Below are 16,508 nucleotides of genomic sequence, written 5' to 3' on the forward strand. Positions count from 1 at the left end.
TGGATTCCAGCGGAGGCCAGGTGGTGGCGATTGGATAGGGCAACGACGCTGTAGCGCAAGTTTCTAGATGAAAATGGTCCTAATGAGGACCCGTAGAGCTTCCAAGGGCTTCAGCTCCAAAACCCCGGCCTGGGGGCGGGGCAAGGCTTTGTGGGCGGAAGCTTTCCGGGAGGCGGGGAGCGGGGCAACGGAAATGACGCTTAGGCGCACCAATAGGGCGGGGCGGGCGCTAACGGTTTTCGGTAGCGCTGTCTTAGAAGGGCGGGGGAGAGGAGGTGGCGAGTCTGTGTTCCCTGACCCTTGGGCCCCAGCGACCCCGCACCCCTGCAGACACCCCAAGATGATGGGCTGTGAGGAGCCAGAGCTGGAGTCGGTGGAAGGGGGAGAGGCCGTGGCTGACCCAGGGCCACTCCCAGAACCCCGAGCCCCCGTGCCCGGAGCCCCCGTGCCGGAGCCCGGCCTGGACCTGAGCCTAAGTCTGAGCCCTCTGTCCGAGAGCCCCGGGCGCGGGCGGTCCAACTGCAGCCCGGGACGGCGGAAGGGGCGGGCGGACCGGCGGGGCGGGGCCCGCAAGGGGCGGCAGGTGAGCTGGGGGAAGGCCTGGCCGCCAGCCCGCTGACGACCCAGCGCCTACTTCTTCACCGCCCGGCTCTCTGCTTCCAGGTCCGCTTCCGCCTGGCGCCGCCCTCCCCGGTACGGTCCGAGCCGCCGCCGGCCGCCACCGCACCGAGCGAGAAGCTCGCGGCGCCGCAGGACCTGGGGACGCCCGCGCAGCAGAGCAGCCTGGCCCTGAGCTTCGAGCTGCAGGCCGCGCGGGCCGCAGCCGGGGGCCAGTTCGATGCCGCGAAGGCCGTGGAAGAACAGCTGAGAAAGTCGTTCCAGACCCGCTGCAGCCTGGAGGAGAGCGTGGCCGAGGGTGAGGGGGGCAGGCGGCCGGCCGGGCGCGGGAGCGGGGGTGCGAGGCGCCGCTCACTTCCGCTCCTGCGGTCTCAGGGCTGAACGTGCCGCGCTCCAAGCGGCTCTTCCGAGACCTGGTGAGCCTGCAGGTGCCCGAGGAACAGGTTCTGAACGCCGCGCTGAGGGAGAAACTGGCGCTCCTGCCGCCGCAGGCCCGAGCCCCGCCTCCAAAGGTGAGGGACCTGGGCTTGAGTCTCCCCTACCCCGTCCCCCCTCCTCCTCAACTGCCAGGGGTTCTGTCCCCTCCCCGAGGGTAACCTTGCTTTTTGCTCCAACTCCAACAGGAGCCATCTGGGCCAGGGCCAGACATGACCATTTTGTGTGATCCAGAAACATTATTTTATGAATCTCCACACCTGACCCTGGAAGGTCTGCCCCCTCTCCGGCTTCAACTCCGGCCCCGCCCTTCAGAGGATACCTTCCTTATGCATCGGACACTGAGGCGATGGGAAGCGTAGACTTGGGAGGCTCCCTGGATTGCTAGTTCATATCTTTTTGTTTTTAAACTATGAGAATAAAGTGGTTTTGCTAACAAATGGGACTCTTCTTGGGAGCCTTGAGATGGGGTCAAGCCTCAGGTTGGAAGCTGCCAGAAAGTCAAGGTTTTGGCCCTCCTTTAAAGGAACTTGGTAGTGATGAGAAATAGAGCAGGCAGGTGGTCTGGTCCTAAAAGTGCCTTTTTCTAGTTCCACTTCGACTCCACGGTTAACTCTTCCAAAGTTAGCTTTGTGCCCAAAGCTTACGTAAAAAAGTTTTGTCAGTGTTTCTTTGGGGGAGGATAGATTCTTCACGTTTCACATCAAAGTTCACATACCCCTTTTTCCTGGCCTAGGGTTCTGTACACTTGGGTGTGGGTCTCGTTAGCATTCAACAGCCTTCCCAACCATTGAAAAACCTGCCCTCTTCCTTAAGACTATAGTTTGGGCAGAGAGGAAGCACAGGTTCTACCAGGAGGCACCGTGTCCCCCCCCCCACCCCCCGCCCCCAACTAGAATGTGCTAGACAGGTGTGTGGGCCACTGCCCTAAACATCAAGTTTATTGTGCTGTTCTCACATTCCAAACCCAACCCCCTCTCCCAGTGAGGGACAGCAGAGGGAAGGATTTTCACAGTACCTGCATGCCTCCCCAGCAACGTCCCCCTTTTAACCCTCAGTCCATCTATCCGTGGTCCACTGAAACGCAGCTAGGGACAAGGGCCGAGGAGAAATGGGAACCTCTCCTTGGGAGAACAGGAGGAAGAGGCTAGAGAACTTGATACCCCCCAGCTCCCATGCCCTCAGAGAACAGAGGGCAGCAAACAGTCCATGCCATCCAGCCCAGTGGGCTAGGGGAGAGGAAGATGATGGTGACTCCAGCACAGCTGGGCTTGCTGCTTAGGTGCCAGAGGTGTAGGGAAGAGGCTGGGGCAGCAACACAGGAAAAGCTTTCTCTGCAGATCCAGGAGAGGAAACTATTTTTGGAGGCAGAAAGAAAAGACCTTGGGATACTTTCCTCTCCCCCCCCAGGTCCTCTGGAGCAGCGGGCAGCTTCACACTTTCTGTTCAGGGGGCCACTTAGTGGCTGGGGGAATGGGCCTTGTGGAACAGGTACACAGGACGCTGGAAGCCTGAGGGAAGAGTGTGCAATCAGGAGGGGTTTTGGCAGGACCTTAAGACTCCACAGGGTCTGCACCCTGCACCAGGACTGGCCTCCCTTCCTCCCCCAACAAAATAAGCCAGCCTTACCTCTGGAGGTGTTGTGGGGTGTGGCCACAAGCTCATAGCTGGAGAAGCCCACCTCTGGGGATGTCAGGTAGGAACTGAACTGCTCTGGCTTCAGCTGAATTCGATAGTAGTTCTTGTAGATTGCTTCCTAGGGAGGACGACAAGGGATCACTTTAGCTCGTTGCCTTCTCTGCTGGTGGAGGATGATGCCCACCCAGGGGGCCTTTTCACCTTGTTCAGAAAGTCCTCTTTCTGCTTCTTTGAGGCCTTCCTTGCCTCAACTAAAGGAAGGATAGGCCCAACTTCCAGAAACCCCAACTCACCGTGAGAGTCTTTCTCCTGCCGTAGGATGACCAAGGCTGGGGCTCCAGGACCAGGATGCCCCCAGGATGTAGGTGCCGGTAGATTCGACGAAACATGCGCTTCAGCCCCTCGTCTCCCCAGTTGAGATGCACCCACTTGGTGAGGCTGAGGCAGAGCACCACATCATACTCAGGTTTTTGGGCCTCCACCAGCTCATCTCGATCCAGCACATAGTTACCCTGAGAGCAAGAATTGGGGGTGAGGTCAACAGAGGCATAAAAGAACCACTGCCCCCTCACAACCCACTCTGCAGCCTCACTTTAGTCCTTGGCCACGATCTGCTTTGACACTTCTCAAAATAACTCCCAAATGGTACCCTGTTTGAGTCTCATTTTCTTGCTTTCTATTGGTGGTAAGCCAATCAAACATAAAAAGGGAGCTTGGGTAACTTTATTTTTTTGCGGTACACGGGCCTCTCACTGTTGTGGCCTCTCCCGCTGCGGAGCACAGGCTCCGGACGCGCAGGCTCAGCGGCCATGGCTCACGGGCTCAGCCGCTCCGTGGCATGTGGGATCTTCCTGGACTGGGGCACAAACCCGTGTCCCCTGCATCGGCAGGTGGACTCTCAACCACTGCGCCACCAGGGAAGCCTGGTAACTTTAAATTGAGCAAGTTATCCACGAGATCACCAAAGCTGGGGTCAAATTGCAGAGAAAGAATGGTGGGGTTCTCCCAAGACCCTGTCCACTACTTATTCCCACCCCACAGTCATTAAGCTGAGAGATTCAACGTTATGCAAAGGGCCCCAACCCAGGTTTGAAAGGGAGACCTGTGGGTTCCTTCCCTGTAGTTGGGACTGGCAAAGTTTCAGGCCTATTCTTTTTCTCCCAGAGAAATGAAGAACCCCATCCCGCAGGAAACCTTTTCTAGATGATAAGCTCATTACCACCCTCTGCAAAGTCCATTCTTCTAGGTTGTAACCCAACACACTGCCAACTATTCCTGTAGCTGGCCTAACTGGAGCATTTTACGGGAATCCACCTGCAGTCAGGGGACAGACACTGAAGACATGGTACTCTCTCCTGCTTCCCCAAGGTACTCTTTCTGACACTTCCCCATCCCACCATCTTGGGTCAGTGTGGAGATGACCTTAGGCCAAGCCGCTTAGGTTCCTGGCCACTGACAATCAATTCTGCATCTAATGCAAACAAGGTCCCCATCAAAGGACAGAAACTGTAATTAGTCAGCCACTACCCTAATCCTCTCCCCCATCCCAAGACATTGCATGTCTGAAACCCACCCCTTCATGCACCTTCAGTAGGTTGGAGGACAAGTTTTCATCTGGACCACATCCTCTAACGGGGAAGGTGGACAAGTCTGGATTACAGTACTGGCCAAGAGCAGGGCAAGAGGAGTCTGCCCCAATTCTGGGGCTTGCAGTCATGAGAAAGGACTCCAAGTAGAGCCACCGCCACCGCCCCCCGACCCAGGTTATGGGGGGGAGACACACCCAGTGGAATCAATCGCAGATTCAGACCCTTCTCTGGAGGATTTGGTTTTCCTAGGGAGGGGTGCATGCACAGATACCCTCTGGGTTATAACCTTTCCCTGCCATGTTCCCATTTAACCTCATCTTCACTCCTGGTCCCTATCCCAAGAGCCTGTGAACCCTCTTACCGTGACGAAGACAACATTGTTGGGGAAGACGGATGTGTCTGCTCCATCCAAGGGCACTTGGGGTGCAGCAATGGGACCCCGGCTGGCCGTCAGTGAGGCCGGGAAGTAGCTTCTCTTTCGGACGGTTGTGGTCCCTTCCTCACTCTCTGCTCCTGGGGCCCCGTCAGAAGTCTGGGGTGGCAGACGCAGCTCTTCGGACAGGTAGTGTCGGATGTTTTGGCGGGCCGAATGGATGAGCTGGGCATCAATATCCAGGCCCACCATGCGGGACGGGCCCCACTTACAGGCAATGCTCAGGGTCAAATGGCCCACATTGCAGCCCAGATCTAGGACGTCCCGACCCCGAAACCACTCAGGCTTCAACACCCGAAGGCGCCCGTCCTCACAGGAAGGATTGCGGTACCCATAGTACTTGCAAAAATTCCCATACTGGAACTTGCACTGTTGCTTTTTGAAGCCCGCAGCAGGTAGTGGGTGGAGGTGGTGGCGGCCTCCCCCACTCCCTCGGCCCTTTTCCTTAGGACCCTGGCCTCCACCCCTAGCCCCTGCCTCTGACTTGCTGGAAGTCCTGCGACGTTTGCGATGTCGTGAGGAGGAAGACGAGGATGCAGAGGTAACTGAGGCAGCTGGAGGGGCTGAAAGGGAGCCTGAGGGACCCTGTAGGGCAGATGGAAGGGGAGACACGACCTCATCCCTGCAGTTGATGGCTGTGTTGAGTTCATAGGGTTCGGGGGCGTCCCGGTTCTGGCCTCTATGCTGCTGCTGCTGCTGCTGCTGCTGCTGCTGCGGGGTGCCCTCCCCATGGAGTGAGGAAGTGAGGGGGGCTGTGGGCAGCACGGAGTGGCTATCATTCCCTCCAGCTGCCTGCTGCTGCTGCTGCTGCTGCTGCTGCTGGTGGTGCTGTCCCCGGTGTCTATGCCGCTTCCGACCAGTCTTGAGTGGCGAAGCAAGGACTACTTGGGCCTCATCAGTGCAAGTATTGAGACTGAGAGGGTCTGTAATATCTTTGGGGATGAGGATCTCCACTGGATCTCGCCCCTTGGCCGGAAGTGGGGATGACTTAGGGGTCTCCGCATTGAGTGCGCGGCTCACTTCCTCATCCAGGAGACTATTCAGGTTCAATGGATCAAAGATATTGCCCCCCAGGAGGAAGTTGGAGGGTAAGACAGAGTCACAGTCCGAATTGACCCGCCTGCGCCTCTTGAAGGCCGGATGTTTGAAGCCTCCACCACCTCCCCCTACATTACAGCTATTTCTCCTCTTGCCCCCACCTCCCCCAGGGGGCCGGTGGGGCTGATAGCCATTACGGGGTCGAGGAGGAGCAGGGGGGCCCAGTTCTGTTCCGCCCCCTCCCCGTCGCTCCTCCCCCACGTCCGGGGGAGCGGCTCTCCCGGGGGGATCCGACAAGCAGGCCTCCCCGTGCGACTGCGCCTGGGGGCCGCCCCCTCGTTGCTGCTGCGACTGACCGCCCCGAGGGGTGGGTGCAGCCCCGGGGCTCTCCTTGCCGGCCTCAGAAGCCGGGGATCCCGCCGAGTGTGCGCGCGGGCCCGGCCCACGCTGTGTTCCGCCGCGGAGCTCCCCGGAGGCTGCCTCTCGGTGCGGTTGCACAGTGGGGCCGCCCCCTCCGCCCGACTCATCTTTAAGCGGCGGCGGCGGGGCCGGCACCAGAAACGGCTCCTTCTCCGCCGCCATCTCGATCATTTCCTCCCCTTATTCCGTCCCAGTCGAGGGCAACCGGGGGGACAGGGGGCTTAACCCCCCTTCCTAAACCCCGCTCGCTTCCCCCCCTTTCGCGAGTGCGCGCGCAGTTCTGCTCTTCTCCCCTAGTCTCGCGCCCAAGCGCCTCCCCCGAAGCGCGCCCTACTCGCCCGCGAGACCAAAACAAGATGCCCGCGAGACCCGAACAACTCGAGGAATCAACCGCGCGTGCGCCGACCCCTTTCTCCACTACCACTACCGCTTCGCCGCGAGCGCGCACTGCTGGGGCGCGTTCCTCTCTCCCTGGAATCACGCATGCGCACTCCGCCACCACCCTGGTTGCGCGCGCATCGGAGTACGAACCAACTTAACGGCTCCGGGAGTTTAAATATAGCCCCCTCAGCCCCCCCAAAAGCCCACCACCCCAAACTGACACCCTACTTCCCTTGGCAGCTATGTCCGTCCCTACTGATATCCTTTGTCTCTGCCGCGCGATCCCACCCACCGTAGGCGGGGGACGGGGAGCTGGTGTGAAAAGGTCTCCTTGACACCCGACCCTTGTTCCTGAGGAATGAGTCTCAGCGGTCTCCGCCCGGCTCTAAACCCAGCAACCTCCCTACCCCGCCTCCTTCCTCCCCCTAGTGGGCAGCGCCTGCGCACACCCTTTTGGGCTTGCGCGGGTAGATGCAGCACGTGCTGGAGATGACGCCCCGCCCTCCGTCCTAGGGGCGGGAACTGTTACGTTGCTTCCTCAGGTTTGGTACACGCATCATGCGTCAGCACGACTCGGAGGGGTGTGGCTAAGGAACGGGGCGGCCCTCATGAATTATTCATGACCTGGTTGCCCCCTGTGTCCACCTATTTAGAAGGGCTTCCGAGGGAGTGGAGGGGGTGAACCTAGAAGTAGGGGAGGGGAAGGAGCGGAGCGTACTGCCCGTCTTCCTACTAACTGTTCTCAGTATAATACGACAGGTCATTTTAACTCACCCCCTTGAAAATATTCTCTGCTGAACTGGAAAAAAAAAAACTAAAACAGGCAATGTTGTCCAACTTCCTCTTCCCTCGAAATGGCCGAGTAGTTCTCTCGCTCCTCCGCCTTCCCCCAATCGCAATCACCTGGGGACACTACGCCCTCCTCTCCGCCTCCCCATCCACCGCCCGGACACCAACGCCTCCGCCCACCACCCGACGTCTGCGCACGAGCCCCCCAGCCCGCGGAGAGCGACCCCGACGCCCACCACAGCCACCAATAGCAGTACACCCACCACCACCGCCCCCTCGTACGCAGGCCTTCCCAAGCATACGTTGTGGCTTCGCGCCGCCTTATATAAAAACGAATGTGGGCGGAGAAGAGGCTTTGGCCTGCTTTGGGGACCCCCTGCCTCAGTCAATGGGGAAGAAGCTACTCGACGGCCTTTCCAGAGGGTGCTTTGTGGCTCGTTCTCCTTGCCAACAGCGCTTGGGGTGCGGGTCCTGTGGCTGAGAAGAGGGAGGAAGAGGCGAGAATGGGGTTAAGGATAGTCTCAAAATAAAATATCAAAATAAGGGCATGAAGGAGACTAAGAGGAAGAATGGGAATCAGGGCACGATTCCCAGAGGAAGGAAAAGGCAGTCTCGGTCACAGAGTAAAGTTAGTAAAAGGAATATGTGCATCTTGAACGATCAGGCGCTATTGCTGCCACCTAAAAAAAGTGAGGCCACCGAGGATTATGGGATTTGTAGTTTTACAGGGCGTTTTGTTGGAAGATGGCGGCAATAACTCAGCTGCGCAGACGCAGAAGCCGATTCCAGTTGCGCATGCGCCTTACCTCTGCGAGCAGGCCGCCGGTGGGGGTGGAGGTGGAGCTTGTGCGCGGCCTCGCGCCTTTCTCTGGTGGCGGGAAAACTGGCTCGAGGTTTGAGGGGCTTGGAGAATCTCTGCATTACCCCACTCTGCTCCTCGCCCTTAGGTTCTCATCTCTCCAGAAGGTAGTTCCGCTTGCAGCTGAAGGTGCTAGGCGTGGCCAATCCTGACACCTGTCGCCTGAGAAGTTTTCTCTTCAGGGTGCCGTCCAACTCTTAACCCCTGTCCTCAGAATCTCTAACCGCAAACTTACTCCCAACAAACAAACAAAAGTAACTCAATATCACGGCGGGCGACGACGGACCTGAGGGAGAATGCGGATCCTGGTGCTTCCGCGGGTTGCGGGTGGGAGCTGAGGGGAAATTCTCTCATGGCGGGGGAGTTGTTGATGGGGAAGAGACGCTAGAAAGCCACTCTTTTACCCTTTGAGGGGAGTCAAGGACTTTTGGCTCTGTGGTACCTCCGGTCTTAAATGTTGTGCTTAAGACGGAATTGGTGAGGGAAGAGAGAGGGAAAAATGTGGGTCCGTCAGAGTTCTTCCCTCTGGTTTATAAGGTGGAATCAGGCCTTTTATTGTTCCAAACGTCACCTTGGTGCTCTGGGAGTCCATGGGCATGACCCCTTTAAGCGAAAACAACACAAAAAGGCTAGTTTGAGGTCGGCAATAGTTTGGGGCAAGTATGCAAGCTTTCCGGGAGTTAGATAGCAAGGGTCTGAACCAGGATCAGGGTCCTAAAGAAAGAGTCTGCTTGGGTGATAAGTCCCCGTATCTCTGTGCTTCCTTGCACTCTCTGAACCGAGAAGCTTTAGTCACCATTAATTTATTTATAAGGTTATGTAAAAGGTTTAGTTCAGGTAGTTATGACAGTAAATGTCTTGTTAGGTAGTCTGTTATGGGCAGTAAGCGTAGCGGGGATCATTTTTTCCTTCTGTATTGTTAAAAGTTTTAAATCATGCTTGCTGAGTGCACATGAGAGAAAGAAGAGACAGGAAGGAAGGAAGAGAGAAAGAGAAAAAGAACTCTTACTGACGGAGGAATGATAATGAGCAGGGATCTACATACCGTTAGACATTAAGACAAAAACAAATCAAACTCCAGCTTAAAGGATATTTAAAATATAGTCTTTATTTATTTATTTAAGAGTTATGTTTTATCTGGTGGCCATACGGAGGACTTCAAGCCTGGGAGGCAGCATCTCAAGTAACCCTGAGAAAACTGCTCCCAAACTATAGTCTTTATTTATTTATTTTACAATATATATTTACTTATTTTTGTATGTGTCTATCTACTCCCACTAGAATGTCAGCTCAGTGAGAACAGAAACTCGATCTTTCTTGTTCTCTGCTCAAAATATAGTCTTTTTTTTTTTTTCAAAATATAGTCTTTAAATACAGTTTTTTGAGGCTCACGGAGTCTGTGTTAGAGGACAATTCTAAAGGGTTTCTTTTGTTCTTTTAGACCAAGGATTCCAGGGACAATATAAAGAGGGAATAATTGGATACTTAAGAGGGGAGAAATTTGTGAACATATTCTAAATGGGGGAAAGGGAGAGGAGGATTAATGCTTTTTGAAAAATATTGACAAGACTGAATTTATTTACCTAGATCAATTCTCAAACATTTTGGTCTCAGAATCCTTTTATACTCTTAAAAATTATGAAGGATTCCAAACATTGGTTTATATCTATTTATGGATCTATTGATACTAGTATATTAGAAATTAAACTGAGAAAAAAATTAAACATTTATTTATTAATTTTAAAATAACGATAATAAACCCATTACATAATGTTAACGTAGATAATATTTTAATGAAAATATATTTTCCTAAATGAAAGAAAATTTAGTATGAAGAATGGTGTTTTACATTTCTGCAAATCTCTTTCATGTCTGGCTGGATTTTCATCTGTTTCTGAATTCAATCTGTTATGATATCTTGTTTTGGTTGAAGAGTATGAGAAAACCCAGCCTAACACAGATAAGTAGTTGAAAAAGGGAGGGGGCCCTCAGGGGTCTTTAGATCACACTTTGAGATCTGCTGAGCTAGGTGATTTCATTCTATAATCAGTGTCATGATTTTTAGTGTTCTAAATGAAAGAAAACTATTTTTTGGAATAGCTCATTCACCTTCCCTTGGTTTCCTTTATTATTTCTAAGTTATTTTCCCCTCCTTATTCACCCTTCTTTCTTATGTCAGTTCAGTAGTTAGGATCTGGTTATGGAACTTTCACACTTAAAGCTTTATTGGATTTTTTTGTCTCTCTTTTTTCATCTAAGGTCAGAAAAAAGAAATTAAAACCTCAAATGTTATTCCTGGGTCTAGAGCCCCCAGTCATTTCGTAGCTGGCCAGGTGAAAGTTGGTGGTATTTTGTATATTTATTAACTTCCTTAAAATTGTTTTTCTCTCTCTGAAGTAGATTTCAACATTCGTTATTGTGGAAGAAAATACTTCGCCTGAAACAGAGGAGCAGAGACTTGACTTGTCAGACGGTGACTTCCAGATTTTCCCTTCTCTATTGATCAGGTTAGAGATTTTATTTAAAAGTAATGTTCTTCATCACACCCTCACTGTAGGTTAAGGAAAACCAGTATTCATTGCTGCTTGTATATTTACTACATCTTATTAACTCAACAATGATCCACAATTTTATCTAGTTGCTTGGGGCTCCAGTAACACACTTTTGCCTAGAGAGGTCAGTATAGGTTTAGATAATGATTTGAACCTAAATATTGGAAAAATTTTGCCTTTTTAGGTTGATTAAAATACTCTTTTTATTTTAAAAAATCACTTTGAAATGGTGGTATATGTATAAAATGCTAGAGTTACACAAGAGGGTACAGTAGAGAGCTCATTTCCACCCCCAGCCACCCGTTTCCAGTCTGCTGAGACACTTTTGTCAGTTTCTTGTGTAGTCTTCCAGAGATAGTTTACGGATACACGAGGATCTTATATAGAGGAACATTTTAAAAAATCAAATTTTGTCATCTCAGGTACACTAATTTTCATTTTGTTTTTCTCATTTAGTATAGTTTTATAATTCTGATTGTCTTCATAGGGACTTCTCAGGATCATTTTTGGAATTCTAGAGTCTGGGAGAAGATATGTTTGTCATTTATTATTATTATTCCTTTTGCAGCCTAATTTTATCCAGTTTCTAGCTTCTATTTAGGATTATCGTAAAGAAGGGACCAGTTTGCTGCAGTGATTCTCCCCCAATGTCCCACTTGCTTTTTTTCCAGTGTCAAATAAGTTTGGGAGTTGGTGGTGAAAAGTTAAGATGGAAACAATGATAAAATGTGCTCCTTAATATATAGGAAAAGTAGTTACTGCAGAATAGCGCATATCAATTATTCGCATTTATGGAATGAAGAAAAGGAACAGAAAAATACCAAAAAAAATTAAAAATACTTTATATTCAGCCATGCTGGGGCCACACTAAGTCAAGTCTTCAGTACCTTTTGAATTCATCTTGGGATCTGGAGGGAGGAATTCTACACCCTGAACAACTGAGTGTTTAGCTTGGCCATTTGAGGGTTGTAAAATTTTCAGCCCCTTTAGAGGGAAGACTGTATGAACCCAAAGATCCATTTTATGCTGCTTTTGGATCTCTTTATAGTGGGAGATGGCAGAGTAGGAAGATTGAGTTTCAGGTCCAGGGCCTTCAAAGCACTCAAAACCAACAGCCAGAAATAAGATCACTGAGAAGAACAGACATGTTATTAGAATTTGGAAGCCAAAACCTGGGTTCATCTTGACTCTACCATGTATTAACACTGAGGTTTTGGGCAAACCACAGCTGGGTAGAAATAATATTAATGGTGGAAAGTGAAAACTGGAAAAATGTACAAGTTCTTGGAACATCACAAGATGAGTCTTGGCACTGTGCTGGGTCACAAATGACTTATAGCTGTGTAGAGATGTTAACCTCTTCAGCCTTTAGTGTGGCTGGAGGCCCCCCACTCTCATCCCTCAGTTGTATATGGATGTGGGCAGCCTGGTCCTTTTACCCTAGAGTACCTAGAAATATTTTCTGTGTTTCAGTGTGTACTTTTAATGTATGCTTTACGTGTGTGCTGTGATATTAAAGTTATTGTGAAGCACTGAACTACTGAACTAGACGATTGGGATGTAGTGTAGCACAATTCATAACACAAACTTATAAATCAGACAGATTCTAATCCTGATTTTTACCACTTTATCGATTACTTAATGTCTCTAAATCCCTCTAAGCCTTAATTTCCCCAAATGTAAAATGGTATCAATCTCATAGATTTATTGGGAGAATTAAATGAGATGACATATTCAAAGATTATAGTGAGTGCTCAATAAGTGTTATTATTATTAGTCACAACTTTGGTAGAAATAATGAAGCATGCTGATATAGAACATCTGTGTTCTACATCTGTAGAACATCTGTGAGTAGATAGCTACAGATAAACTATGGATATAGAGTGAATATGCTAGATTCTTATTACTAGCTTCTCTGGGGACCTCTGCTGATTACTAAATATTTCTGAGCCATGAATAGAAATTGCGAGAATCCAGCACATTCGGAAATTTATTAGACTAGAAGATTTAGGTAAAGGGAAGATATACATTATAGTGATGTTAATAAAGGGGGTTCTCTATGCATAGGGATGTCTGAATTAGGTAGGAGAATTTATAGGTTATTTGTCTTTTAAGTATTCAGGAGAACCTTGTGAAATGAGGTTATCCCTCTGAAGAAAACTCTCACTGTTTAACTCCCAGGACTGTCCACACCCTACTACCACTACTCTGCTACTATTTATACTTCTGGCTGTTAAAAACGTGTCTTGCTTTAATAAGAGGCACCAAATGGGGTTGCTTATGCTAAGCCCCAAGTCACTAAACCAAGACAACTTAATTACAATGTTAGGTCTCCCAGAAATGGAATCTTAAACCAGTCAGTCAGGAATTGCCTGATCATCACTAGTTGGGTAATCTGCCTGATAGACTCCAGTAGTCCCTTAAAGGAAAGTAACCTTGTATGACCAACCTGCTTTTTTTTTTTTTTTTTTTTTTTTTGCCTAGTATTACTTCCTTCTTCCTGCTCCCTTCTGCCTGTAAAAGTCTTTAATTTTGCATAGCTCCTTGGAGCTCCTGTCTATCTGGTAGATTGGATGCTGCCCAATTCGTGAATTGTTGAATAAAGCCAATAAGATCCTCAAAATTTACTCAGTTGAATTTTTTTTAATTTATTTTTTTTTTGGTTGCGTTGGGTCTTTATCACTGCATGCGGGCTTTCTCTAGTTGTGGTGAGCGGGGGCTACTCTTTGTTGCGGTGTGCGGGCTTCTCACTGCAGTGGCTTCTCTTGTTGCCAAGCACGGGCTCTAGGTGGGCGGACTCAGTAGTTGTGGCATGCAGGCTCTAGAGCACAGGCTCAGTAGTTGTGGTTCACGGGCTTAGTTGCTCCGCAGCATGTGGGATCTTCCCTCACCAGGGCTTGAACCCGTTTCCCCTGCATTAGCAGGCAGGTTCTTAACCACTGTACCACCAGGGAAGCCCCTGAATTTTGTTTTTTAACACATCACTGCCACTATCATTTCTATCTACTTACAAGTGCCTGCCTCATGTTGCACATGATTCTAGGCACTTAAAACACTAAGGATTGTTGCTGATCTTTAAAACAGCAACTTTTATTATCCTCCAGCATGTAATTGGCACTGCTGAGGAGTAGAATTGTAATCAAGAAGGTAGAAAATGTAGTTCAAGTGTCCCAGGCAAAGAGACCCTGAACCCAAGAAGACAGGTAGAGGAGAAAGTTTAAAATCATGTTCGATCAGGGCTTCCCTGGTGGCGCAGTGGTTGAGAGTCCGCCTGCCGATGCAGGGGACATGGGTTCGTGCCCCGGTCTGGGGGGATCCCACATGCGGCGGAGCGGCTGGGCCTGTGAGCCATGGCCGCTGAGCCTGCGCATCTGGAGCCTGTGCTCCGCAACGGGAGAGGCCACAATGGTGAGAGGCCCGCGTACCGCAAAAAAAAAAAAAAAAAAAAAAAAAAATCATGTTCGATCAGCACTGTATAGCACAGGGAACTATATTCAGTATGCTGTGATAAACCATAATGATGAAGAATATGAAAAAGAATATATATAAGTTTAACTGAATCACTTTGCTGTGCAGCAGAAATTAACAACATTGTAAATCAACTAGGCTTCAATAAAATTTGAAAAATCATGTTCAGAGTAATAGCAGTTCATTTCTTTTTTCTAACAGAGGCATAAAGAAAAGTGTAGCTTCTGAGCTGAATGATGACAACCTTGCAGAGTAAAGGTGAGTCAAGAGTCACTTTCCTCTTCTTTCTCAGCCGTTGGTCATCTGGACATCTTTCCCCCCAAAGGGAAGCTCAATTCACATGTATTTCCTGTCCACTTTGTTAAAGTTACTACTTTTCTAGACACTTTGAGTGAAATACATTTGACTTAGAAACAGTCTTATTCAAGAAATGTATGAACTCGTAGGGAGAGAAGAGACATTTAGATATTTAAAACATAAATTTGAATGTGGTAAATGCCACAGGACAGGTACAAAGTATTATGGAAGCTCAGAAGAAAGATACATTACTTATACCTGGGAGGATCAGTACAATTTTCATTGCATCGTTTGTAGATTTTGACTAGGTTTTTAAAAATTTCTCTAATTTCCCCTAAAATTTTGTGAAAAGTTAAAACAAGCAAATTAAAGAAAAAAATTCACATTTGAATAATTCAGCTTCCTGCATACTTATATTTATCACCTTTGACTTACTCAGTGGTTCTTAAACCTGGTAGTGCATCAGAATCATCTAGATAGCCTCATAAAATTACAGATTCTTGGGCCTCACTTCAAACTACTTCATCAGAATCTTAGGGCAGGGATGAGAGGGTGGGGGGCTGGGAGGGTTGGGGAAGGAAGGCCTAGGAATCTGTTAAATAATAATTTATTTTTTCATATTATAATATTTCATTATAATATTAATATTTCATATTATAATATTATTAATATTTCATATCCAGATAATTCTGATATGGTCAATCAATGGTAGTGTTTGGCAATTTCTGTGTTAGATTCTATATTTCATAAATTCCATTTGATGATCAAATTTCTTTCAGAATGCGGGAAGGGACCAAAGAAAACCTTTGCCCCACCTGCACAAAAACTGCATAGCCTGATGCCCTATAACCTTAACTCATCGAAGGAGGAGATCCTGGGAATCAGTTCCCCAGAGGCAGAGACCAGGCCAAGCCTGCTAAAGGCCAGGTTAGAGAAGAAGAAGGAGAAAACAACCAAAGAGAATGGTACAAGCAGTGGCCAGGAGATAAAAGGAAAGGCTCAAGACAGCAAGAAAGCAGAGAAGAAAGAAAAGGTAAAAATCACAATGATGGGCTCTAGTGGGACAGTTTCTCCTAGTCACCCAGCCTGGGCAAACAGGATCTTTTCATTTCAGAAGACATTTAAATATTTATAACATAAATTTGAATGTAGTAAATCCCACAGGGAAAATTCATCCTGTAGTTTCCGTTTTTGATTTCTTTTTGGGGCTTCTATTTTCTTCTCTAAGAGGTAAAAAGTGTTTTGATGAAAGCGTTTAGCAGGGCATACTGGGCAGGGAGGGGCTGAGGTGGGATGGAGGTGAGAGTAGAAGTAGACAGAAATTTTATAAACTTTTTCCTTTTCTTTGACTCCTTTACTCCCAGGAGATCTGGGATAGAATTTATGGAATCCTTAGGTTGACTTTATGCTCTCAGTCTTGTGAACTTACTGCCTCATCTAAAGGAGGCTTCCTTGACTAGTCACAGAGGAGGACTGGGGAAAGATGAGCAGTTTTTCTCCCCTACCCTTCTCTCTGCAGGGAAAATCAACTCTTACAAATGCAGAATTTGAGGAGATTGTCCAGATTGTGCTACAGAAGTCCCTCCAGGAGTGCTTGGGTATGGCTTATAGTGAGAGTAAAAGAGTTTCAGTTTGGCAAAGAAATTGTTATCTGAGGGGTAGAATAAGTCGATAGCTTCTCTCCTTCCCTCCATCTTTCTAAGTAAAGAAATATTAGATGAGACTTTGAAATATTTTTAAATACTTCATCTTCTATCAACAGGACTATAGCTAAACCACCTTAGACAGAGGGTACAGACTTTTAGAAAAGTAGATTACATTGACTTCAGAATATAAAAATAGTCTCATCTAGATTTTTAAAATGTAATTTAAATTTATTTCTATATGTTTACAATATTCATAGAAAAGATAACTTATTTTTCCCAGATTTGAAGAACTTAGTCTCCATCTCCATCTACCGTTGTATATTTCTGTTTCTAATACTGCTTTAA

The 16,508-nt window shown here is 48.6% G+C and overlaps 3 protein-coding genes across 15 annotated transcripts in view; 2 read left to right on the forward strand and 1 right to left on the reverse strand.

Moving 5' to 3' along the window:
* Nucleotides 1-229: 229 nt before the first annotated feature.
* PPP1R35 (protein phosphatase 1 regulatory subunit 35) lies at nucleotides 230-1,493 on the forward strand. Its single transcript, XM_004268879.4, has 4 exons — nucleotides 230-583; nucleotides 664-916; nucleotides 994-1,130; nucleotides 1,242-1,493. Exons 1-4 carry the CDS (start codon nucleotides 341-343, stop codon nucleotides 1,413-1,415), a joined length of 807 nt encoding a protein of 268 aa, XP_004268927.1. The 5' UTR covers nucleotides 230-340; the 3' UTR covers nucleotides 1,416-1,493.
* Nucleotides 1,494-1,964: 471 nt separating this feature from the next.
* MEPCE (methylphosphate capping enzyme) lies at nucleotides 1,965-8,268 on the reverse strand. Of its 2 annotated transcripts, XM_004268880.4 has the most exons (5): nucleotides 8,148-8,268; nucleotides 4,642-7,818; nucleotides 2,985-3,203; nucleotides 2,683-2,809; nucleotides 1,965-2,564 (listed from the first exon to the last, which is right to left on the reverse strand). In XM_004268880.4, the coding sequence occupies exons 2-5, from the start codon at nucleotides 6,340-6,342 to the stop codon at nucleotides 2,512-2,514; spliced, it is 2,100 nt and encodes a 699-aa protein (XP_004268928.1). In that variant the 5' UTR covers nucleotides 6,343-7,818; nucleotides 8,148-8,268; the 3' UTR covers nucleotides 1,965-2,511. The 2 variants fall into 2 exon arrangements, with proteins under 2 accessions (XP_004268928.1, XP_033282353.1); XM_033426462.2 differs by lacking the exon at nucleotides 8,148-8,268 and having other exon boundaries at nucleotides 1,965-2,408; nucleotides 4,642-7,798.
* Nucleotides 8,168-16,508, forward strand: part of ZCWPW1 (zinc finger CW-type and PWWP domain containing 1) — a 30,377-nt gene continuing 22,036 nt past the window's right edge. For 8 of the 12 annotated variants that reach the window (XM_033426463.2, XM_033426468.2, XM_033426469.2 and 5 more), the window contains exons 1-5: nucleotides 8,168-8,307; nucleotides 10,598-10,707; nucleotides 14,422-14,478; nucleotides 15,297-15,550; nucleotides 16,037-16,115. In XM_033426463.2, coding sequence (XP_033282354.1) covers nucleotides 14,454-14,478; nucleotides 15,297-15,550; nucleotides 16,037-16,115 — 358 coding nt within the window. In that variant the 5' untranslated portion in view covers nucleotides 8,168-8,307; nucleotides 10,598-10,707; nucleotides 14,422-14,453. The other 4 variants (XM_033426464.2, XM_049699091.1, XM_033426465.2 and 1 more) reach the window with 4 other exon arrangements.

The sequence above is a fragment of the Orcinus orca genome, chromosome 16 (genome assembly GCF_937001465.1).
Source record: "Orcinus orca chromosome 16, mOrcOrc1.1, whole genome shotgun sequence".
Classification (NCBI taxonomy): Eukaryota; Metazoa; Chordata; class Mammalia; order Artiodactyla; family Delphinidae; genus Orcinus; species Orcinus orca.